The sequence below is a fragment of the Marmota marmota genome, unplaced genomic scaffold, assembly GCF_001458135.2.
Source record: "Marmota marmota marmota unplaced genomic scaffold, marMar, whole genome shotgun sequence".
Classification (NCBI taxonomy): Eukaryota; Metazoa; Chordata; class Mammalia; order Rodentia; family Sciuridae; genus Marmota; species Marmota marmota.
The window spans coordinates 7072214-7098118 of NW_025999961.1; the positions used below are offsets into that span (position 1 = coordinate 7072214).

Genomic DNA, 25905 nt, shown 5'->3' on the forward strand with positions numbered 1-25905 from the left:
CCCACCCCTTCCTTGTCCTCTTCTCCCATCTTACTTGCACCCATGTGCTCCTATTTTCTTGAATTACACACATTGTATCCTTGAGTTATTTTTTAAAATATATTTATTTATTTATTTTTAGTTGTAGATGGACACAATACCTTTATTTTACATGTATGTGGTGCTGAGAATGGAACCCAGTGCCTCATGCAAACTAGATAAGCCTCTACCTCTGAGCCACAACCCCAGCCCACACATTGAGTTCTTAATTGCATCCGTGTGTATTTAGATTCTTTTGTCTCTAAACTGCTTCTCTCCCACTTGTCTACTTTGGAGGCTTATCTTAAGTTTCTAGTACCTAGTGCAGTGCTGGCATGTGCAGTGTTTAATAAATATTTGTTAAAAGAGTGAAATGAAGAAATTCCTAAATGAAAAAGCAGAGTCTGAACTTTATCTTACAAATGGGACTGCTGAGATTTAGAATTCATTTTAGTGTGTCTTTTATGAAAGTGAACAGGGTTCACTCAGTAATGTAGGCTTTCCATGGCACTGTTTTTAGGTACACCAATTTGGACATTGTGACTCTGACAAGTCCACACTGGTGTGCCTCTGTTACCTGGAGTATGTTAGTGAATGTGCTTTTTGTAATGGCTTCATGCAAATCATGAGCCAGAGGCAACTGAGGACAGACCTGTAGGCTGACAGAGTTGAACTGGTTGACCCTGTGTGGCAGGGGGTGAGACCTGGGTGGTGCCCAGTGATTCTGAGGGTTCTCTGTTGGTTGTCTTATCTGAAGCCTAATGAAGACAAAGAACATGATTAATTTGGGGTTAGGTGCTGTCATGAGGTAAGGGAGGTTCAATCTTGAGTGTCTGTAGTAATTGTTATTTAGGGTGAGATACAGCAAAGCAGGGGAGCTGGCTGCATTAGCAGGGAGGCCGGGGACACTTTCTACAGGGGCCCGATGGCATCTTACAGCAGCCACAAGGCATTGAGGGACTGTTAATTTTGCTGCTGGCTTTGTCAGTGTCTGTATTCTCAGTCCTGTTAACAGTGGGGCTGTCTTTTCTTTTTCTCCTCAACTGATTTTTATTCTTTCAGCTCTAGACAGTTTTCTTCTGGTTTCATCTTTTAATCTTTGTGTGACCCTTCAGGGTTTATCTGATACGTTCAGATCCATTGTCTCATTTTGATTACCCCATTTGCCTCATAGAAAGATAGAGAAGTATCCATGGTTTTTCCTATCCCCACCTCCCTTGCCTCTTTATCCTTTCTGTCCCCCAATATCTCTGACCCATGCCTTTGTCTGGTGAAATGAGCATCTTATCAAATTGCTTTTGGTAGCATAACATGGGTATTCTGCAGATAGCTCATTTCAAAAATGTTTAATATTTAACTCATCACAAATCATGTTTCTATTTAATTTTTATCTTTTAAAAACCAGAACCCTTAGGATCTTTTCTATCCTGAAGTTGTTATTTGTTTGTTATTTCCCTCCCCATGTTCTTTCGTTTTAAAAATCCTGTAACTCCTGACCCTTGTGATTGGAATTAATTCTCTCTTGGTCATCCTACTACTTCCATCTTTGTGTTCCTGTCTCACCTGACTTTTTAGCTGGATGCCACTCCCACCATTTCATCCCATCTATCATGCAAGTACAGTCTTCTTCTTAGTGCATGATTTGGCCATGACTTTCTTGCTTAAGATATTTGATTACTGTCTTCTATACTACACACTATAGCATTTAGCAGTTTTCATGATCTGACTCCCATCTGTGGTCTCAGGTTCCTTCCTTTCTTCTTCCTCTTTATGGCATTCACTAGAATCTCCTTCTTGTGTGGATATACTTCAAGATGTGTTATTTGTGTGCTTATGGTGCCCTGCTTTTGGTTCTCTCCTTTTGTTGATTTGCAGAATTCTTCATATTCTTCAGGACTTCTTTGAAGATTTAGCCAGTACCCCCTGGCAAAGTATTCCTAGCTCTTGTGTGTGGTTTCCCCTTGGAGACCCACTTGCATCCATCATGGCGTAATAGCTCAGCACTTCACAACTAGATCATTTCAACTTCATCCATTTCTTGTAATCCGAGAAAGTGGCAGCTGTGGCATAGTTTTGAATAATTTTTTTTCTATTTATGGGACCTGTTATAGCTTACTATCCATACTTATTTGCCTTCATTCTTCCCCACCAGGCCTCTTTGTGGACAGGAATAGTATCCTATTCATCTTAGGAACATAATGCATAGTAGGTGTTCAATAAAAATATGTTGCATTGATGAATGATCCATCAGTCGTGAATAATTTTCAGAAAAGCAAACAGAAGTTAGAGATCTGCCTGAGGTCCTTAAGCTAATATATGGCAGCACTGAGATTCTAGATCTGTTCCAGTGTATATGCTCTGACAAGGTACAACAGAACCTCATCTCAGCGTGTGGGATAGATGAAAGGAAATGGACATAGTTGAAATAGTCTGCCTGTGAAGTTTTAGGCTATTACTTCAAGATAGATGGCAGCTGACTTAAAAGGAGAAATCACAGTATTTTTGAAAACGTGAAGGAGCAAGTAGAAAGATGAATCCAAATGTCCCTTAGCATCTTGAGCTTTAGAGATTGTGGTTTGGTAGGAAGACAGCTGTTTATCACTATTGTTGATATATTGTTATTAATAGTATTTTCTGTGGGCAGGCACCGGCTTTAGTGCTTTGAGCATGTTGTTCATTGAGGCATCAGAGAACACTTTGAAGAAGGTACTATAAATAACTGGCTTATACCTGAGGAAATGGAAGCTTAGAGAGGCTGAGTAGTTTGCCAACATGGAATCAGAGTTAAACACAGGCAGGCTGACTTAAGCCTACAGCTCTCCCTAACACCATACTTTCTAGCTTAAGATGAAAGGTGAAAAATTATCATCTGGTCGTGTTGCATATGAGGTAAGAAATACAAGACATTTAGCCTTCTGGACTCAGGTGAAGAGTTCAGTGCTGTAGCAAAAATGAACCAGGAATCCAAACTGAGGCAGTAGTTACAACAATAAGAATGGTGAAACACTCCAGAAGAGTTGATGGCTAGATAGGGAAGGGCTCAAGTTTGGTAAATGTCCACTCAGGGGTAGAGGGGAAAGAAAGCATTGGAAGCACATAGGAAGTTGTGAGAAGGAAGTGACTTTCCTTATGATTTACAGTGTGGGAATTCAAGGGCAAGGTTACTGATTTGATTAAGGGGGGATCTTCTCAAGTGCCTTAACAATTTGATTTGTAAGCCATTTTATTAATATGGGCAAATAATCCCTAATTGTATTTTGTTAAGATGCAAGTTGTGTCCAAATACTGATTTTTTTTTTAAAGAGAGAGAGGAGAGAGAGAGAATTTTTTTTAATATTTATTTTTTCAGTTTTCGGTGGACACAACATCTTTTTTATTTATTTATTTTAATGTGGTGCTGAGGATCGAACCCAGCGCCCTGCGCATGCCAGGCGAGTGCGTTACCGCTTGAGCCACTTCCCCAGCCCAAAATACTGATTTTTAAAATTTTTGCCTCATTTTAAAATTCTAAATCACCCCCCTTCATTTAAAAAATGCTTTTCTCTCTTTTAAAAAAAGTTTTTTGGGGCTTGGGTTGTGGCTCAGCGGTAGAGCATTTGCCTCACACACGCAAGACCCTGGGTTCAATCCTCAGCACCATATAAAAATAAATAAGTGAAATAAAGGTATTGTGCCCAACTACAATTAAAAAATAAATATTTTTTTTTAAAAAGTTTTTTTGGTCATTTCTTTCAGAAGCCTAATGTTAAGGTCAGAAAGTAGATTCAGAGGTTCCCTAGAGTCAGAACATGAAGGAAAACCACTAATCCTGAGGAAATCTTAATTATACTATCTATGGATTTAACTCAACAAATGAAGTAATATACTAAGGTTTTCCATAAAATTCATTACCAGATTTCAGATGAACATTGTGTGACCCACAGTAAGAATGTGATATCATAAATGCCAGAGCTTATGAGCTAGATCTGTGGTGTTTCCCACTCTATTTTAAAACAGCTCAAGTGATAATGAATTGGTGCCTAAAATAAAAGACTTTTGAGATGAATTTTACCTATAAAAGGCATGGCTGATGCACATTCCTGGGGAATCACCAGGAATGAGAGATAGGAGAGATATGATTAAAACAGCAGCTTAATCCAGTGTATAGGTTAAGCAAATGTGTAACTTAGTTTTCAAAGGTGTTTTTGACTTCTGGGGCTGGGGGTGGCTCTTTTCCTCCCCAGCATAATAGGCTAATTAGAGTCACTACAGGCAGTTAGAGTAGTGAATACACTTTTAAAAATTAGTTTGCTAGCACTATTGAATTTGCAATAAGTGGAGTCAGCATCTGAAATAGTTCAGTATTTCAAATAATGACATTTTATTTAGTACTCTAGAGTGTGTTAAATGACCCCCTTGAGCATTAAAGACATCACTCCATTTTCCAGGACCTGCGTGAAGTTTGGCTCAATTATCCTCTCCACCCACTCCAAGTAAGTATGACCTTCCTGTCTGCAGTGAGCTTTATAGCTGCAGCCATTCGTTTTACTTTCCTTTGCCTTTTTCCCCTCATGCTTTTATCCTTTAATTCCCTTCAGTGACATTATTCTAAGCTGGGGTTTGGAATAGGAAAACTTGGGAACAAATTGTAAGGTGCACCCACGTGTGGCAGCCATGTGGTCTGGGCAGCACAAGGCAGGAAGAGCTTCTGTGTAGTAATAGAACCCCCACCCACAGCAATAGGTTTGATTCAAAGCCAAATGTGTTGACACCTATATGTCTACATGCCTGCTATTGTAGGGGAAGTACTGTGGAAGCAAGTCTGAGCATATTCAAAAAGTAGAACAAATACTAAATTAACATTGCTAAATTATAACCTAATTTGGATCTTAGAAATTGAGAGGTTTGAATCATATTGCATAAAATTTACTGCAAATTTAAACTTTAGTACCATATGATGGCTTCTTACTCAAGATGGAATTTCAACAATTTACACATGGTGACACCCTTTCCTCGGTTGGTTTAAAAATTCTTACTATTCTTTGCTTTTATTTCTTTTATACTTTGGGATATATGCATTTGTGTACTCATCTATACACATTTTCATATGAATGTGTGTATAAAATAAATAAGACTAATCAGTACTAGTTGAGCTCTTATGAGAGACACTTTGTAGTAGTAAATGACATTAATTTAGAGTTTTAAAAAAATATTTTATTAATCATATGAGGTTGCCCAAAGTTGTTGAAAATGTTCATTTTAATTATACTTTTCATATTTGCTCTCTGCCAGTTGTTAAAGGCTCATTGTTATGTGGTATACCACCTGTCGAGTGGTATAAAAATCTCCAGTGTAAGCTGAATTCAGTTTTAATGATGCTCATTTGCCCAAATAGTTGGGTCCCTAGAAGACATAGCAGTCAAGAAACTCTTAAAGCACTGGCCTCAAAGCAGTCCCCAGAACAGCAGCATCTGCATCACCAGGATATTGTCAGGAAGGCAGATTCTCAGTCCTCACTTCAGATACAAAATCTTTCACTCCAGGGTGGGGCCCAGCCATCTGCCTTTAACAAGCTCTGCCAGTGTTTTCAAGAGTGCTAAAGTGGGAGAACCGCTGCTTTACTAGATATATATATTCTCTACCAGCTGTTCTTCAGCTTGCAGCTTCCTTGGAGAGTTAGTCTAATACTTGGGATTTTGAACTATCTGTGTACAGTACTTGGCCTTGAAATTTGATAGAAGATTGGAAAATATTATTTGAGCCTTCTTTAAATATTAGGTTTGTTTGCCATTTTAAAAGTTGAGAAAAAAGCTTCCATGTTTTATTGGCATTTCAGAAATTTCTACCCACAGGAGAAGGAATTTTATAAAACACTGTCCTAGAATTGATAATTGCTCTTCTAACTAAAATCTGCTCAAGATTCTTACTTATTTCTGTTTTTCTGTAGCTACAAGAGCCAAATACTGATCGACAACTTATTGAAACTTCTCCAGTTCTCCAGAAACTTACTGAGTTTGAAGAAGCAATTGGAGTAATTTTTACTCATGTTCGACTTCTGGCAAGGGCATTCACATTGAGAACTGTGGGATTTAACCATCTGACCCTGTGAGTTAAAAGTCCTCATGTAGTCCCAACGTGACCATTTACCTGAGACAGTTCCAAACCTTTCTGTATGCCCTTCACAGGAGTTGAAGTTTCAGACACATTTCCAGGATAGTCATTGTGAGACATGAGCCAGCAGACAGCGGTGTGGACTAGGGCAAATGCTCTAATTCAGTATTTTTGGTCTCATTATCATGCATCTTGTTCCTTCATGAAATTTAAGGAGGACATGAAGGAAATAAAAACTTTTTTCATGCAGGGACAGATGTTAAATATTTTAGGCTTTGTAGACCATGTGGTCTGTGATTTGACTCTTTCATGACAGCCTGAAAGAGGCCATAGATTATAAAAGAATGAGTAGGGCTGTGTTCCATTGAACTTTACTCATAGAAACAGGCTGAGGGGCTGATTTTGGGCCTCCCATCCCTGCTCTAGATGAATGATTTTGATGATGAGCTAGTAAAATGATTAAGAAAACAAGCAAAATTTCATTTTTTGCTTTTTTAATACAATTTTTTTTTTTACTCATGTCCCCCAAATCAAGTATTCTCAACTCAGTAAACTTTAAAGAGTCTTACTATAATTTTTTTTGTTTTTAACATTCTTAAACTGTATCCCAGATTTGAATAAGGATGGATATATATATATATATATATATATATGATATAATAAATTTGGTGGAAAAAAAGTCTTGTGCCTTTTAACTTTTTTTTGTTACAGGGGTATATTCTGTATTTTACTTTATTTTTCAGTTGATACGCCTCAGCTTCTAACCAGTTACTATTTCCAGTCTTTTTTTTTTAATTGGTTGTTTAATCAATACTCACTTTATTCTTCTTTCAAACTCAACCTGTGTTAACACAAGGCTCTTCTCGGTTGAGGGGCATCATGGAATTGTATTTCATTTTGTGCTTTAAAATAAGATGAATACATTGTCTCTTTAAGTCATGCCTTTTCAAAAGTTCTGTTTTTTTTCCTGAAATTCACAAGAGTTATTCATTTCTTTATATTGTTGTTGTTGTTGTTGTTTTTTAGAGGCCACAATCAGAGGATGGAATTTCTAGGTGATTCAATAATGCAACTGGTAGCCACAGAGTACTTATTCATTCATTTCCCAGATCACCATGAAGGACACTTAACTGTGAGTTTGTGTTCAATCACTTGCTCCAATAAGATTGCTATATAATAGAGGGTGAAGATTAGAAGGGCCAAATATATATTTATGTAAATGATGACTAAGTTCTTTGGGGCTTTAGCATGTCATGTGGCTTTGTTCATTTCATTGTGTAAATGGTGTATAATGAAAATATGCCATGAGGATTCCTTCATTTAATGATCCCCTCCTCTGTGCAAGGCATGAAGCTAGGCCTTGTGGAGGAGACAGAGTAGTTGACACCAAGTCTTTTCATAATGAATTTCAAAAACTGTTACAAGAGACTAAATTATAAGTAAATAACTACAAATAAAAACTCTCTCTCTGTATGTGTATATATGTGACTATAAACATAAATTCCCACCATAAAATGTAAAAGTAACTCTAACTATTATAAGGTAGAATATGTTAAACAGTATAAAGAGGCACAGGTAAATTGTTGGATTTGTGCAGTTTAGGAAAGGATTTCTTCTAGCTGTGGAATGGAAAAAAGGCTTCATGGATATGATGATGTTTACATCTTTAAATATGAGTAGGATTTAGCCATTGGGAGTTAGCATTCCATGCCTTGGCACTCCACACGCTGCGACTAGACAAGCAAGGGCATGTCATGAAAAATCAGAAGTTTGGGCTGAAGTGTAGCTCTATGACAGAGCACTTGCCTAGCATGCTTGGGGCCCTGATTTCAATCCTCAGTACTGCAAAAGAAAAAGAAAAACAAACAAAACCCCCCAGAAATCAGAAGGTCAAGAAACAACTCAGTTTGGTTAGAGCACAGTGGAGTGTCAGGGAGTTACAGAGACCAGGTTTGATTTGTGAATAAAGTGTAATGGTCACCATTCCTCTCACTTTTGATTCATTTTATAAAACTTGATTCAGCTTTTTTATTTGTTTCGTACTCCTTTTACTGTGTGGCACCAATCAATAATGTACTCAGAGTCGTGAACAAAACTTACCTAGAGCCAGTCATGATCTCTTCCAGGCACAAGATGTAGCCCTTTAGAAGTCCCTTGAGAATTAGCCTGAGAAAGCAAACATTTACTGGGCAAAGAAACTTAGTGATAGTTTGTAAGGTACTTGTTAGTGCTGTCTTCTGTATTATTTTGAAGCAGATAACAAATCTTTCCTACTTTGCATCATTATAGTTTTTATAAGTATTTTACTTTGCAACTGTGAACTCTAGATGTTTATGTGGGACATAAATATTGCAATTAGGAAGAATGTAATGATTTGGTTAAGTTTAGATGTAATTTTACAGTGGCATTAGGCTTTTTCTAAGCCTACCGTTCATTTATTGAGCTCCTACTATGTACCATATACCATGCTGGGTAACCAACAGTATTCTTATTTTACGTGTAATTTTAAAGTAGCCATATATTACCTCTTAAAGTTAACTGCCTTTAGATGAATAAGAAAGTGTTTCCTTCTTGAGTTAAAATTAAATTCTGAAGAAAACAAACATGAGGAATGAGCTTGTTTGTTGTATATAACTTAGAAAAGCAATAAATTGCATGTGTAGTATTCTGTATCAGGGAATAGACTTCATAGGTGTCAAGAGTATCTGGTTATCTGAGAAACAGCTGAACCAAACCATATAGCTTGAAGTGGTAATTCACATTATGGCTATATGGAATGTTCTGTTAAAAATGTGTGGTTTAAGTACACACATCCCCTCTCCCCCAAGTATTACTTGTGAAGTTTTAAAGGATATTAACTATCATCAGCATTGGCGTCGTTGCTCCCTCTCTTCTTGAAATAGTATCTCCATTGGCTTCTGTTATTTCTTGCCTCTTTAGCTACTCTGTCTTAGCCTGCTTTGCAGGTTTATCATATTCTTTACAGCTAAGAAATATTTCAGTATCTTAGAAATCACTCCTATACCATATCCTCTTCCTAGTATCTCTCCAAAGCAGCTTTTCTCACAAGCATTTTCACCGCATTGGCAGAGGAATTTCAGCTGCTGTCTTTAGTGTTACCTCTGTTCTGAGCTCCAGTCCCAGTTGCCTCCTCAGCATCCCGGTTCATGTCCAACACTGAATTTCTGATCTTCTCTCACCTGCATCCTTGTCCAGCATTCCTTGAGTAATGGAATAGGTGCATTCATCCATCCAGTGTTGCATGACAAAAACCTAGGAGTGTCGTTGACTCTTCCCTCTCCACTTTCCCTGTCCAGTCCATTTACAAATCTTTACTGTTACTCTTCCAGTATTTCTTGAATGTACCCACTCTTACCACCTTGTCTCCGTCACTCACATCCTCTCCATCAGCCTCACTCACCTGGATCACTGCTGTAATTTCTGCCTAGCTATCAACATGTTACAGGAATGTGATTGACAAAGAGACCCAGTTGGAAGTAGTAACATTTATTCTCTTGGAAAGGGTAGGAAATTTAAGATCCTGTCTACAGAAAGCACAAGGCAATGCAACATTGTCCCTGAAGAGAAATGGGTTCCCTGAGTCCCCAGATTTTTCCACTGGATGCAAGCTACTACTTGAAAAGCTTATCTCTGGTGTTCTCATGAGCATTCTTGTTCTGTGCCTGAAAGATGGACAGTCTCAAGCAGAAATCCTTCAGAAACCCAGGTCTCAGACCTGTGCAAAGTAATTTTTCTAGCTCCCTACACTAGTCTTCTTATGTCAACTTGTGCCCCCAGTAGTCCATTTTGTATGCTGCAGCTAGAGGAGTTTTGTTTTTTTGTTTTTTCACAGCAGATCTCCCATGACCACAGTAGCCATTCATCCTTGGTCCACTTTAGTTGTTTCTCTTCATCTCCCCAACTTTTTAACGTTGGAGTTGCCCCCATTCTCGGTTTTCAGACCTCTTCTCTTCTGACTTCTTCTCCATAAAGGAATCTTACTCTCTCTGTCTCATAGCTTTGACTCCATCTGTGTGCTACTTTCTGATTTATGTGTTAAGTCTTTACTTCTCCCTCAAACTCTACACTCATATCTATTGAATATAGGTATATTTGAATATCTTAATATACACTCAAATTCCTAGTTGTGTTTCTGATAGTTATCTCAAACCTAATCTGTTCAAAATAAAACAATTTATACCCCAAAATGAGAATCATTCCATTATTACAATTGCTCAAGCTAGAAACCTTGGAGTCATCCTTAACTCTTTTCTTTCTCTCATATTGTGCCTCCCAGCTATTAGCATATCCCAGTGATCTTCCCCTTCTGAGTACATCTTGAATCTGACCACCTCTCAGCAGTTCCACTGTTATCACCTTGATTTGAGCCATTGTTTTCTAATTTATAATCATACTCTCCCATCTGGTCCTTACCTCCTCCCCAGTCTGTTTTCATGGAAACTTGCATTTCCCATGAAAGCAGGTGCTGTTGAGATGAATCAATGCATCTTCCACCTGAAACCCATAATCACAGTTTGTGTTTGCAGAGAAAGACCAAATAAATGATCGATGAGAGAAATATGAATTTATCGGAGTTTATAATCAATCAAACTGTGTGGAAGGGCTGCTAAAAACTGGAGCTACTATGGACTAATGACATCAATCTGAAGAGTTCTGGAAGGTTAATATTAAACCGATGATCCTGTAAAGTTCTATTTTTAGGAAGAAAAAGGGATGCAGAATCATCTATTCCATTTATTCCTATATAATGTGTCTGGGCCCTTCATAATCCTAGAGATAGGGAAAGAGTTTCCTTGAACTGTTTTCTTTTTAAAGATATTTTTATTCTGTTAAATTTCTTTTCCATGATAAAAAACAATAATAAATTTCTAGGGGGGGAAAAAAAACCTTTAAAGGGATAATTTTTAAAGGGAAGTCAGATGACATCACTCCTCTGAGTAAAATTTCCCAAGCTCTCCTGTCTCAAGGGTAAAAAAAAAAAATGCTATTATAGGTACATTGAATAACATGGCTCCCTGCTGCTTTCTGACTGTCTCCTAGACTCTTCATATTGCCCCAGGGGGGTCTTGCAGAACACTAAGGAAGCCCTTGCTTTGGGGCCTTTACTCTGCTGGTTCGTGGGGTAACAGTATCCTTTTCCAGAGAATTTATGTATCCAGACCCCTCTTCTCCTTCAGGAGTCTGTCCAAAGTCATTGCCTCAATGAGGCCTTCTTTAACCCAAGCAACCTCTTTTGTCTCTAGCACCCTTCCTCAGCCTGGAATCTCATCTCCATTTTATCCTTAGTACCAAGTGTATGGTTTACAGTTAATTGTCTGTCTTTGCCCACCAAAGTGTAAACTCCAAAAAGGCCTGGGTATTTGTCCATTTTCTTCATCCTGATTTTCTGGGGAATTCCTGGTATACCAGTGCTTAGGAGGTTGACTTTGAACAAATGATCTTTATATCCCAGCTTAATGTTCTTTGGTTGCTTTGCAGAAAGTGACTGTAGATTGAGCAAGGCATCTGGCCTTGCCCACCTGCCCAACCTGATGTCACATGTTCTTTGTCTCAGTTTGTATGGTTCTCCTACCCAGAAGCTACTTTGCTTCTCACCCTTGCTGGTATCTCTACTCTTCCTTTACACATCAGCTCTGGTATGGCTTCTGGACACAGGGAAAACTCCTCCTCCCCAATGACCTTACACCATTCTGTGTCAGATATCTGTGTTCTTTTCCTTTCTGGCACTTAAACATTCTGCCGATGGCGCCAGACCAGAAGTTCTTTGAGAGCATGTTTTCGTTCATCTCTGTTCTGTAGTGCTGTCAGATGGTAGGCTTTCTATACATACTTGGTGAAGAACTAAGAGTTTTGTAGGCACCTAAGTCATATTGAGAGGGAAGAGGAAGTGGCTCTGGAGGGAAGTGTCATATTGCTTTATGTATAAGGGAAGAAATTGAATATGTGGGATTATCTAAGCATTAAAACTCATTTAAAATGTGCGTTGGATTACATTTCATAGTTGCATAGTGTTGGGAGGAGTGTGGCAAATTATTCATTACTTTGATTGAAGGACACACAACTGCAGGAATTTGTTTTGGAAGGCATCAGTAGCATTGAGCCATTCCCTTACACACTTGTTTTGCAAGGAATAAGGACAGTTGCGCAGATGTAATCATGTTTTTCACATTTTGAATGCTGATGGGGAAAAACACATTGTTCTGGAAATTGGGTATTTTCCCTTGAAAATACTCCAGAAGGAATGTTAGGCTTACACAATTGTTCTAGCATAAGAAGCTTGAATGGGAGCATGGAGGGAAGAAGTTCTGTTTCAAACCTGAAGTTCTTGTTTTTTGGGGTAAGCCTTCCCAGTAGAGTCAGTGTAAATAATGAGAATGTCTCAAAAAAGTATTACTGAGGCCAGAATGCCTGTCCTGTTATGTGTGGAAATTTTCAGCCATAGGAGTATTATCTGTATCTCTCTTCTCTGCTGCCAAGCTAAAGAAGTGTTGCTCATCTGCATGCCTGCTGTGTGCAAGAACTGTTCACTATGGTGGCATGCACTGGCAAGATGAATATGTGGGATTTTTTTGTTTAATTTTAGAGGAATGATTTGGGATAATGAGAAAGAGAGCAAGGGTTACAAATAAAACGTTTAAGAACCAGTGATTTAATCCTGACTTGCTCTCTCTAGACTGCTCTGTGTGTAAATCATCCAGACAAACAGGGATCTTATCTCAAAGATCTCTTCAAGAAGATAGATTCCCTGCCTCCTGCTTGGGGATTTCTCCATCACTGAGATAATTTGGCCTTTGTATCTGACCTGCATTCTGCCTGCTAGCATTTGACTATCTTTTCTTTAATTATCATGGGAAATGTAGACCATCTGGCTACCACTCTTGGTATAATAGACCTATGTGGCATATCACTGTCACTTTTAATAGTATATTCTGCTTTCACCCCATGTTCTTCTATTAAAGCCCTCAAAATAATAAATCACAGTCTACTTATTTTACACTAGGTGGCCCTCTCTGGTAGCTCATGTCCTATGGCTTAGAATCTTTAGAATCAAGAGTGAATAGGGAAGTTAAAGGAAGAATGTGTGTGTGTGTGTGTGTGTGTGTGTGTGTGTGTATTTGACTTAATAAATATATATTTGTTCTCATGGAAACTTTAGTTTGAGTTAAGTAATTATAAAAGGCGGCTATGCTGAGAGAATAGGAAACATCTAGGATTCTCAAAACCTGAATTTGAGATTTGAGTTGTTTACACTGGTCCCTGACATTGCACCAAAAATCAGCAGACCTTTTCTCAGGTTTACAGAGAGCTTAACTATAGTTTTCTGCATTGTTTCTAGCAATTTCAAATTAAACTGTTCAGAGTTTGTTTGTTTAATTTAGGGATAGATAAACACTTGATAAAATCGAGAGTATTGAAGACAATGAGGGAATGCCTATCTAAAACATTTAGCACTGAAAACAAATTCACGGGAATTCTTTGAACTGTCTAGAACCCTTTTCCCATTTCTGAAGAGCAAGCAAATCTTTCCCAATGGTGATGATGCTATTGCGGATAACCATAGCTAACATATCAGGCAGGTGTGTTTATCACAAGCTAGTCACTATGATTAGATTGCATGTTCACTCAGTCTAACCTGTGAGATGGGTACTAATTTCTCCATTTTGTAGATGAGGAAATTGAGGTCCAGAGATATTTAGTAATTTTATGAGTCACTTAGCTATGACATGCTAGAGTCACAGTTTGAACCCTTGTGCTTTTTTTTTTTTTACTATGAATATCTAACACAAGGCATTGTTTACAGTATGATAACTCTTGTGCTAAGTCGCTTAATGTTTATTTTCTAGATTTCTACTAAAACTAAAAAGCAGATATGTTCTCTTTGTAAAATAATAATTTATAGCATCAACATCTGTAGGTTTTCCATTTAATGTCTTATTCATTCATATTGATCCACTACAGTTGTTCTGAAATAAACAGATTGCCTTTCCACTGCCCCCTTTGTGGATTCCTCATCCTCTATAGGAGAGTATAGACTTCACACCACCTGGCAGCTCACCTATCTCAGCTCTCCCTCATTTGTCTCTGATTTCTCCTCCAGTTCTACCCGGTAGTCATCTAGCTGCATCTTGACCCCTTGCTTTTTCTGTAGCAGTTTCTCTTCTTGGAAAACTCTTCTCCACCCTTCTCTCACTAGCCTCTTGGGCTTTTCCTGATTCTGCATTCATCACGGTCTATCTACATGAATTTTTTCAAAAGGCACATGTCCAGCTTACAGCCCCATAAATTCTGATTCCTTGATTCCTGGAAGAAGGTAGGCATTGGATATGACAGCCAGGTGGATGAGCCCCTGAAATGCCTCTACTCAGCTTTCTGGAAGGCCAGGAGGAGCACCCGCATTTACCTGTGGTCTCTGTGCTGACACTGAAGCCACCACAGTGCATTGCAACAGCCAGTTTGCATGTGGCTTCCAGAGGAACTGTCTGTTCCTGAGGGCAGTAATAGGATGTTGTTGAGCCTCTCAGGTTCTGTGGCTTTCAGCACAGAGCCTTGTGTATAATCAGCCTCCGCTACTGGAACACTGAATCGCCATAACCTCAGAAGGATTTTTTTCCTTGCTTACCATCCCTGCCTCCATCCCACTCTTTGGCAACTGGCAGATTCATTCTGAAGCAGAGTTCAAAAAAGGAAAGGATGAAATTTTAAGAAGCACTATTTGGACTTTCTTATTTAGGTGAAGAGCAAGGTCTTTCTTATCTCTTTTCAACTTACTTTCCAAATTTAAACTGACTACAAAAATATGGAAGATTAATAGCTTCCTTCTCCCCCACTGACATTTGGTTCAGGCTCTGGGTTTTGGCAGGAACTTACAGATCTCAATTTCTGCTAGCCACCCTGCTACTTTAAGACCTGTCAGGGCCTGTGTTAAGTAAAACTGGAAGCACTTCTGTTTCATCCTCACTGCTTTCCTCCTTCACTGTCAGACAGCGTTACTATTCAACAACGAACCAGGAACCCTGGCACTGGAAGGTGGCAGCTGGGGCCCAGTAACCAGTGGTGTTTCGTCCCTTGCATGAGCTCATGTGTACACTGGAGTAGTTGGTTCTGAGGCATGAACACTCCATATAAGCAGCCTATGGAGTCTTCTTCCCTCATCAAAAGCATATGTTCAGAGAGGACCCCCTTTGGTTAGCATAACTGTATTCCCAAAATAGGATTCCTGTTCCCCCATGGCTTCTGCTTTGAGAACCCTCCCCCTCCAATTTGAAATCTAATCCAAAAAAGATACATCACTTCCAGCCCAAGTCTTCTGTAATTATAAGATATTGGACTGTAGTCTCCTTAATGTTGGGGTCTTCTATGAACATTATATGCTTGGCCTTTTTGTAAAAAATTGTGGTACTGGGAATTGAACTCAGGAACACTACCATGAGCTACATCACCAGCCCAGCCCTTTTAAAATTTTGAGACAAGGTGTCAAGTTGCCCATCCTAGCAGTGAACTTGCTATTCTCCTGCCTCAGTCTTCTGAGTAGCTGGTATTACAGGGGTGTGCCACCATGTTTGGTTGTACTTGTCCTTTTTAATTTTGAATTCTGGCATGGACATTAATTTTAATGAAACACTCTATTGAAGAAAAGATGGAGTTAAGGGGGAAATAGGAGGAAGGGAGCAGAGACAGGCAAAGAGTTATAGTCTAAAATTCAACAACAAGCATGGCTTATGAAGATCAAGCTGTATTTCTGCTTCATGAATCATTGTCAGACAAATTAAGAACATATTGTTTCTTATTTATCTATTGTGAAGGATTCAATATCAAGCATTGAGAATAAATCTTGATTTTCATAAGCTCTGTTGACACTTTTGAGCCATAGAGCATAAAACTTGCATCTAATAAACAAAGTGTGACGCGGAACAGTAGAGGGCATGACACCAGCACCACCCAGCTGCTTCCTGCTCTTGCTCTGTGTTCAGGAAGGTTTCTTCAAGAGACCAAGAATTTGTTATATTTATCGTAGGAAGCATTGTAGTTTTAGGTTCATTATTTCCCCAAATCCTGGAGATTGGGCATAATTCAGTTTTTGTTTGGGGAGTTGCCATCTTTGTATCTACCCACCTTCTCCTAGGTTCCCTCCCCACCTCTCTCCTAGTGAGTGTTAAACCAGGTTGTTTTGTGGATACCTCTGTAACAGCTTGGTTGCATAATTTTTAGGTGGTATCTAATATTACCTTGGATAGTTTTTAGAGGACTCTTACCTGTCTGAAATTCTTAGTAGAAATTTTTGTTTTGAATTCCTGAAATTGAAATATGAAAATTTTAATTGATTAAAGATAAAGGATCAAAGTATGAAAACTGAGATTCAGATAGCATAAATCTTTAAAATAATAATAAAAGGAAAAATGTACATAAATAATTTAAATCTTTTCAATATTACTTACTAAAACATAATTTCTCTAAATCCTATAATATCAAAATTAAGATCTGTGCCCTGAAATTTGATGTTTGTTTTAGACTTTTAGGAAACCTTCCTTAAGACCAATGTACAGTGACAGAAAGTAGGCTGTTTGCCTGCTGGTTGGGGGAGCATTGAATTCCTAGGGGTACAGGGAATTGGGGCAGTGGAAATGTATAAGATTTTCAAAATTGATCTAATTGTTCCCTCAAAGGGGGTATATTTTATTGGATGTACATAATACTTAAGAAAAATGATTTTTAAAAATTTTTAATCCTTCCTTATTTAATAGCATTAAACTTGATAGAAATTATTGACCTTCTGTCATATTATAGCATATCCCCAACCCTACCCCACTGCTACTAAACAAGTAAAAAAACTAAGTGTTAAGTAAAATCCAGGTAGCAGATCAGAAAGGGTTATGCAGGAGAAGCAGAGAACATATGGAATATTCCACATCATCCAAGGGAAATGGTTGAGGATGGAGACCCGGTGTTCCTGTCATGAGATGTTCTCAGGGCTGGTTCGGCCCAACATATGAGCAAGCCCTAGACGAAAAGTGAAGTGATTTCTTTATGTGCTCCAATTCCTTCTGACCAGTTGCTGCGAAGTTCTCTGGTGAATAACAGAACTCAAGCCAAGGTGGCAGAGGAGCTGGGCATGCAGGAGTATGCCATAACTAATGACAAAACCAAGAGGCCTGTGGCGCTGAGGACCAAGACCTTGGCGGACCTTTTAGAATGTGAGTCCTACAGGGTAAAGTTTTTCTCTTAACCTGCAGTTCAAAGTTTAAGTCAAGTTGACCAATTTTTATCCTCCTCATTTATACCTTTTGGCTAAAGAAACCTCTTTTCTCTTTTAGTTTTTGTTTGTTTGTTTGTTTGTTTATGCTTTTCATCAAAGCTTGTTTGAAAGAAAATGATTTGAAATTAAGATGTGAATAATGCATTTACATTTAATCTCTCTGTTCAATGGTAGTTTCCCCTATAGTCCTCCCTCTCTCAGCCATCATATCCCTTTATGTGACACAATAACAGATGTAAAGATTGGTCATTGTGAATCATAGCTTTTTGCCACACAGCAACCTTCATAAAGTGGCCCAGAAAAAGGGATAGGTTGTCCACAAAAGACGAAAATTTTCATTGATTATTTTGAATGAGCTCACAGTTCTACTTTGCAGTTTCTGATATGGTGTAGTTGCATTATAAATAATTCCATTGTCGCTAACTAAAGGATTACATAAATAATTTTTTCAGATATTATCTCAAAGGAAGTGGACCATTGCAGGCCTTAGAATTTTGTTGTTGTTGTTATAATATTTTTGTCAATTGCAATTATATACAAATATTAAAGTATGTAGAAAACCAGATTATTTAAAAAGTACAAAGGCAATTTAAGGAATTATTTTTCAACTGAATAAAAGTAACTGAAAGATTAAGATTATATAAAAATTTAGTTGAGAAATCAAGAGCATTTTTCTTTTTAGCTCAATGAAAGCTATTTTTTTCTTTTCCTTTTTTTCTTTTTTGTTTTTTCTGTTGTTTGTTTTAAATCTACTGTTTGTCTACGTGGTTAAAGTTCCTTTTTAATTGCATCATCTTTGTAACCAATGTTTGTTTATCTATCTATATTTAGTAGTTCACCATTTATTAATGCAAAATTGTATATATAGTTATGTTGTCATTAAGCCCAGAACTAAATTTTTCTTAATGTGGGCAGATTAGATCTTTAAAAATTGTCGTCTTCTGTTCATGAAATTTTAATGTGGGACTCTTACATAGATGATCTGAAGATTAATATGGGAGTAGTAGGCCTCAAGAATGTGTTTATTCTGATATGTTATGTTACACATTCTGAATATGTTGTTCTTCAAGCTGCATTTTGATTTGTTAGATATAATGTGGTTGTGGACTCAGGTACCCTTTTTTCCCTGCTGTACAGCAGCATTTTGTGTGTCTTTTATTTAGCCCTTAGCTAACTGCAATTTGGCCTTTGTTACTATGTGATTTTGCATCTTAATAACACATCTATGATGCTGCTGCTAATATTAGTGATAAAGATTAGAATTTTAAGGAAAGATGAAATGGTTATGCTGAAATAGAAAGGGCCTGGAAGGTGAAAACTTTATTAATATGTTGCTTAAAAGTCTAGGTCTTTTGCTCTTTTTGATAAATTGCAGTGAATATTTGTTTTTATTTTTTTTCCAGCATTTATTGCAGCACTGTACATTGATAAGGATTTGGAATACGTTCATACTTTCATGAATGTCTGTTTCTTTCCACGATTAAAAGTAAGCTCATATGAAGTTTAAATGTGTGGTATACTTTGTTTCTGGTGATTCCAGAACCCTTTACTAAATGCGTTTTGGGAACTTACCACAGGAGTTCATTTTGAATCAAGATTGGAATGACCCCAAATCCCAGCTACAGCAGTGCTGCTTGACACTTAGGACAGAAGGGAAAGAGCCAGACATTCCCCTGTACAAGTAAGTACTCGTTGCTTGTAGACCATTGGACCAGTATGCTTAGCTGATCTTCATGTGCTTTGAGGGAAAACTAATGAATGGGCTGATCATGACGAGAGCCCAGGATCAAGGCATACTGACTGTTGGTGAGGCACTGGGCCCAGCAGAGAAACTCCTTGGGCCTCTCCATCTTGGCAGTAAGATGGAACCATGTATTTGCATAGGCAAGGGGTAAAACAGCATTGAAAATACATTTTTTAAACATCCCTAAAATCATTTATGGATGATTTATCTCTGTGCCTTCTCCCAGCTCTGAAATTCTCTGTACTACTGCATGGCAGGAAGACATACTAAAATTACAAGATCAAAATAAGAATTGTTCTTATGTACATTTTTATATTTGTCTTCTTATTTCTTCTAATCTAGAAACACAGCCTAGCACAACTTCTGCATCTAAATTAGAAGATCCTGGGTGCTTATTTGTAGCAGTATTTGGGTACTTTTCTGTTCTTGCCCTTGAATGCCTATTGGCTTCTGTCTCTGTCACCTAACAGATAGGTTGCCTCCCCCAGTGGTCACTGTGAGAAGCAGGGCCGTTGTTCACTGCTGCTGGGTTACTCAGATATTAAAAGCTTCTTTCTTAGAATTTATATCAAAAGCAGCCTTATACTTTTGAGTATCTTTTCACTCTGAGTAATAGCCAAAAGTCATTCAAGAGCAATTAAGGTAAGTAATGGGTCACTTACCACATCCACCAGTTGTGATGATAGTAGGTTTGACTCTGAAGACAAGTAATCGTCTTGTGACACTTATATGTTGATTCAGAAGGTGATATAAAGAGGAATTATAAACTGAAGGGATTATCCAAGTATATAGGTCTCATCCTAAAGTATTGTTGATATGTGATTTTAGGGATGTTTAAAAATATATTTTCAGAGCTGTTTTACCCCTTGCCTATGCAGAAGTGGTTGCAAGCACACATTTGTGTATGTGTTCCATATGAAATGAAAGCCCTCCTGTGGACTTTTCAAGCTTCAGAATACTCAAGGAGAAACATAGTGGCAGTTGGGAATTTTAAATCTTTTTTCATATTTTTATTTAATACTCAGAACAGTTCATAGGTTTTTTTGCTAAAAGCAAAACTGAGTCCAGGAGAAGGTTGAGTCACCCCACAGCAAGCTACTCGAATTGTGCCAAGAAGCTGTCACTACAAAACAACATTTCCTTTATTTATTGGGGAAAGAAGCCCAAATGTTTAGAAATGGCACTTTAATATGTGCCTAATAAGCATAGTGAATATCTGAGCTGTATTATATGAAAGGCTCAAAGCATTTCCTCGTCAAAGTGATAATTAAGGTTCAATAAACTAAATAGGATGATAAACTTTTCATAGGCCAGGCACAATTGCCGTAGTAAGTACTGCCGTGGAGAAGCCAGCACTGCACGCTCATCCCTTGGAGTTTAGGAATACAAAGGAAATTGCTGTGCTCCCTTCTCATGCCCCCCACCCCCCCCAGAGGAGTACATGATGAGTCTGTTCTTTGTTATCAAGATGATGGGGTTGTTTTACATAGTTTTTTCACGATTACTATATTCATTCCATTATCTTTGTTGGTTATTTTTAATTTCCCTTTTCCTTGAAGTTATCAGATTTACTGTATTTGAAATCTGGACTACTTCATTAAAATCCTGTAGCTTTGTTTTTAGGTGATTGTGTTGTGTACTTGGCATTATAATGTACCTTTGAAATGATCTTAGATGTTTCAGAAATTAAATATGTTTTCTGATCTCTTCGATAAAATATCAGACATTAGAAAGAATCCATAAAGGATGTGAAACCTCTCAGACATGACCTGAGGTATATTACCTGAATGTTTGCTGGATTTAGCTGTGATTAGCACTGAAAAACAGTGACCAGACTAAAGCTGTTAACTTTCACAGTAGAACTTTTTAAATTTTATGATACTTTAAATATGCACACTTAGATGTCAGTTGGAAGTATATTGCACTGCACTGTGAGTGTTTAGATGCTATTCATATTACTTTGGGAAAAATATAAAAATGAAGTACAGAATTTTTAAAATTTGCTATTTCAAAAGCTCTCAGTATTTGGTCAGTTTGACAAATTAAAAACTCACCCCTCTCCCTTTTCTACCATTTTCATGTTACTTGTTATTTTTACCTCCCTTTGTCTAGGCAATAAGTACATGGGGTTTGTTGGAGTTTTATAGTAGCAAGAGAAATTAATTAGTGCTTTTCTATAATTAATGTTCTTTTATTTCACTTTAGGACTCTGCAGACAGTGGGGCCATCCCATGCTCGAACCTATACTGTGGCTGTTTATTTCAAGGGAGAAAGAATAGGCTGTGGGAAAGGACCAAGGTACGGGAAGAAAATACTTCAAATTTCATGGAATGACTGTCCTGTGTGAAAGGAAGTCCCTACTTGGTATTTTCAAGTCCTATAGTCTCCTTGCTAACTTAGAGTGTGGAGTGTTTGAGGATAATAGTAAAGTGAATCCCAAGGATTAATGTCCCCACCAAGCCAACCTCTGAACTTTATAAACATCCTTAAACAGGGAATGCCATTAAATAAGGGGCTTTGCTTACTTAGAGAAAGCCATTTTTGCTGGTACACAGGTCAGTTCTATCCAGTTTTAGTCTGAGTACACATGAATGCAAGCTAGACATGTAAGATATGCCATGTTGTGCATGACATAGTCCTTAGACCTTTGATTTTTTATCACATCTCATTTGAATTTTGTGGAAATGCTCTCATCTTTGTTAAAAAAAAATTACGTGTATTATCGCTTTTCTTTGACCCCTCCAATCTATATCTTGTTTCTCTATTTTATTTATTTCCTCTTTAAATTTTACATTGAGAGTATTCAACCTTAAGCAAGAAATACTTCAGACCTATTATAAATGGAAGACATTTTATTGCATATGAAAAGTGTAGAATGAGTATCTTAAATAGGCTTTATGCAAATAAAAGACATTTCTCATGCTCTTGTGTATGTTCCTATCTGCACAATTCAATATTTGACAATAGAAAAATCACATGAAATTTTATGCACCAAACATGAAAATCAGCCTTAATAATTTATAGCCATAACTTGTGTTTTTGAAAAAATAATCTTTAAATTAAAGCGTATCTCACCTTTATTTTATTTAATAGTATTCAGCAAGCAGAAATGGGAGCAGCAATGGATGCACTTGAAAAATGTAAGCCTATCTCTTTTTCTATAATTATATGTTCATAGTGTAATGAGTGTTTTATGGAGAAAAAATGAAGAAGTAGAAAAATGGTAAGTACTGATAAAATGTGATCTTGTTTTCTTCATAATTATTCTCCAACAGAGTACAGTAAAATATAAGATATGTATAAAATGGGCTTATAACTTAAAAATTAATTATTCCTGAGAGTGCATTTTGATTGTCATTTTCCTTTTTTGCATTAGAGTCCCACTCTCAGCCCATGTAGCTCATGTGAACATGAGGTTATTGTGTTTTCACCCATATATTTATACTTCCATAGTTTTATACAGAAGTAAAAGTATAAACATGAATATTTTTCTTTTCTGTTTTTGCTTATTGTTTTATTAAATTGAATATTTACATGCTTCTGCATATATTTGTATACTACAATCTTACATGAGATACATTATTCTTGCTCAGTAATACATCATGGGAAATCTTTCAAGTCAAAGGGAATGCTTCAATCCATTTTTTCCTGCCCCCCCCCGTACTGGAGATTGAACCCAGGACCTCTTGCATACTCTATCACTATGCAATAGCTCCAGCCCCTCCATTCTTTCTTAATGACTGCATACTATTTCCCACTATGGATGTGCTATCTTTTATTCAGCTTTTTAAATTATTACTATTGTGGCGAATACTTTGTTTCTGCGTGTGTACACGTGTTTATCATTGTCAAAATAAATGTCTATATATGGGTGCTTTCAGTTCTATGGGATAGATTTCAAGAGTGGAAATCCTGGGTTGAAGAAACTTAAATCACATAATTGACCGTGGAAGGGACTGCATGGTCTTTTCTAAATTGAGTTCGAGCCATTTTTCTTCTAAGCAGACGTGTGGGCACACCATGATAATGTAGTTCAGTTATGCTGCAAGTACCCAGCGAAAAGAGTTGGGAGAGAGTGAACTGCAGGAAGCAAGAGTGAAGAGGCCCAGGACACTCAGTTGTGGGAAGGATTCCAGGAAAGGCAAGAGGACTGAGACCCAAGTGGTAATCCGCAGACAGTGCCTTCCTGTTTGGGAGAGCAGGGAGGTAGTTGGGTGGGGGAGAAGCCAGTGCAGCCAAGATCTAATGTCCATGGAATCTTCACTGAGAGTTTTACATTGAATCTGCTGGGAATTTTTTCACCCATTATATATATATTCACAATCACATATTGAAATAAAATTAAGGTTCCATTTTCCAGTTACAGAATTGTTAGAGGTTATCTTTGGAGGCTTTTTTTTTTTTTTTTTTTTCACCTCCCTGACCCATCTCCAACCTGGGGTAAGGAATGAACACTGTATAAAAGAATTTAGGAATATACTGTAAATAAAGTCACTCATTATGCTTCACCCTTAAAACACAGACACACAAACTTAACTTGCCAGGCCCAAAGAGGCCATGTTCTCCCTCAGCTCTGCTTCATAAGGAAGAAGAGCCTATTGCCCACAGCAATCCCTCAGCTGGCCAGGCAGAGCCTCTGCATTACCAGATGGCACACGTTTCCTTTGAGAAGCGTGTCATTTAAGTACATGTATGTGACTAAGTATATGAAATGGCTATTTCTGTTCTACACTTGATTTCTTCATTGCCACACAAAAGTTAGACCATAAATGATCACAGAATTATAAAATTTCCAAATCTTAGTCCAGATTTTCCTTGTGTCAGCACTGTTTCACAGTGTCGAGTATCAAACTAAATATAGCTTCAACTGTGCCACTGAGTGATGTTTTTCTTTAATCAAATCAAAATTCTCTACTTGATTTACTTTTACAGATATGGGCTTTGGACCTTTCCTGGTAAACTTTAAAAATAGAATTAATTGCCAAACATAATGACTTAGAATATGGCCTCCTTTTGTCCTTCCGAGATCCTTTAGACTTTTTTAAGAAACTTTAGTTCTTGATATATACTACCACTATGTGTCTGAAGCTTTGGTTTGAGCTTTTCAAAAATAGACCACTCTGTTGTATGGTGTCTTTTAATCTCTCCCCAAAAATCACTTGTTGCCAGGAGAACAGTGTTAAAGCATCTGGTTGGGAACATTCCAGAACCACACATCTGTGTTTTAACATTTCTGTATATTTTGGTACCATTTATACTCATCACCTCAGATATTGAAATCTAGAATTGGGAATGCTGATCCAGATTCCTGTTTATTTCTGAATAACAAAAGTAAAACACAGCTACATACATGGATATAAGTGTACGTTGTGTGTATGTGTTAGTTTGCATCATTCTTTGCACAAGTGGCTATCTTTTATTAAGTATAAAATATATCTCCTTGTGTCAGATAACTTTCCCCAGATGGCCCATCAGAAGCGGTTCATTGAGCGGAAGTACAGACAAGAGTTAAAAGAAATGAGGTGGGAAAGAGAACATCAAGAGAGAGAGCCAGATGAGACTGAAGACATAAAGAAGTGAAGGAGGGCATGGAAGTGGCGGAGTATTTACCTGCTTAATAACTGTGACTGTTGCCCATCGAGACCTAGCCTAGTTTTCCCAGAGACAATGAATGAATTGTGCCCATTGAAATAAAACTCAAAGTCAAATTGCTGTTGTTGTTTTACTGATCAAATATTCTGTTTTTAGCTGGATGATCTTTATTACAAAGTATTTGAGTCTTGTATTTAATGGAAACTTCACTTGGGTGGATGTGCATTATTCCCTTTTATTTTGCCCTTTAAACAATAAAATTTAAAAAGCATATTCTATGTAGAATAGATCCTGTTTTTCTATCTCTGTCTTAGATTGTAACCTCAGACTGTCAGCTGATAGGTGAAAATTCACTTTATCAGGTATTTTGACTACATGGTAATAACAACTGTACTTTTCAAAACACCTGGATTATTAACTGAATTCTCAGCTTTCACCTGGTTGTTGTCAGGTTCTCAGTCACAAATACTGAACTTAACCCTCTGTAAGCAGCGAGTCCTTTGTAGGTGGGGTCCATTTAACATTTAACTGGCTAGTGGGAGGTGGAACACTGATGTGAGTCACATGCATTCTTCAAATCATTGGCATACAGGAGAAGTCATAAAGTCATGATTCTTAGCGAGACCACTCTCAACCAACTGCTCTCATCTTGGGGTCAGATGTCCCTTTGAGAAGTCTCAGAACCTCCTGAAATTGTATTCAGCTTTACCTGGTGGAGAGGGAGAAGGGGTAGGGAGCAGGGAGGAGCATTCATAGCTTCCATCAGCTTCTGTAAGTAGTCCCTTCAGTAAAGGGCTAGCTTTACATTAGAGGACATGACATTTTTTTAAAAAAAAATGTTATTTTACACTGAGCATCACTGATTTCTTATTAATAAAGGCAAAACTTCTTTGGAACACAAATGTGTTTTATTATTATTTCAGTGAATATTATATATGAATGCCTTCTATATATCAGGCATTGTTCCAGGCACTGCAGTTTCATCAGTGAACAGAACAGACCAAGCCCCCCTGCCCTCGGGGAGCTTGTGTGCTACAACAGGAATGCACGGTCCACAAGGAGTTCAGTGGCAAGAGGTGCAGTAGGGGTTGGGGGAGAGGAGAAGAATAGTGAGCACTTCAGGTGTCTGGGAGTGTTTCTTATCTTACCTGTATAGCTAGAAATGCTTTAGATCCATTATTGAAAA

The 25905-nt window shown here is 37.7% G+C and overlaps 1 protein-coding gene across 1 annotated transcript in view; it reads left to right on the forward strand.

The window, feature by feature from the left end:
• Drosha (drosha ribonuclease III) overlaps positions 1–24992 on the forward strand; it is a 120826-nt gene extending 95834 nt beyond the window's left edge. Inside the window, exons 27-35 of the mRNA XM_048802861.1 lie at positions 4446–4490; positions 5945–6102; positions 7135–7240; positions 17180–17321; positions 18787–18869; positions 18961–19064; positions 21333–21425; positions 22221–22267; positions 24577–24992. Of these exons, the coding sequence (XP_048658818.1) occupies positions 4446–4490; positions 5945–6102; positions 7135–7240; positions 17180–17321; positions 18787–18869; positions 18961–19064; positions 21333–21425; positions 22221–22267; positions 24577–24707 (909 nt within the window). The 3' untranslated portion in view covers positions 24708–24992. The remainder of the gene's footprint in view (positions 1–4445; positions 4491–5944; positions 6103–7134; positions 7241–17179; positions 17322–18786; positions 18870–18960; positions 19065–21332; positions 21426–22220; positions 22268–24576) is intronic.
• The last annotated feature ends 913 nt before the right edge of the window (positions 24993–25905 follow it).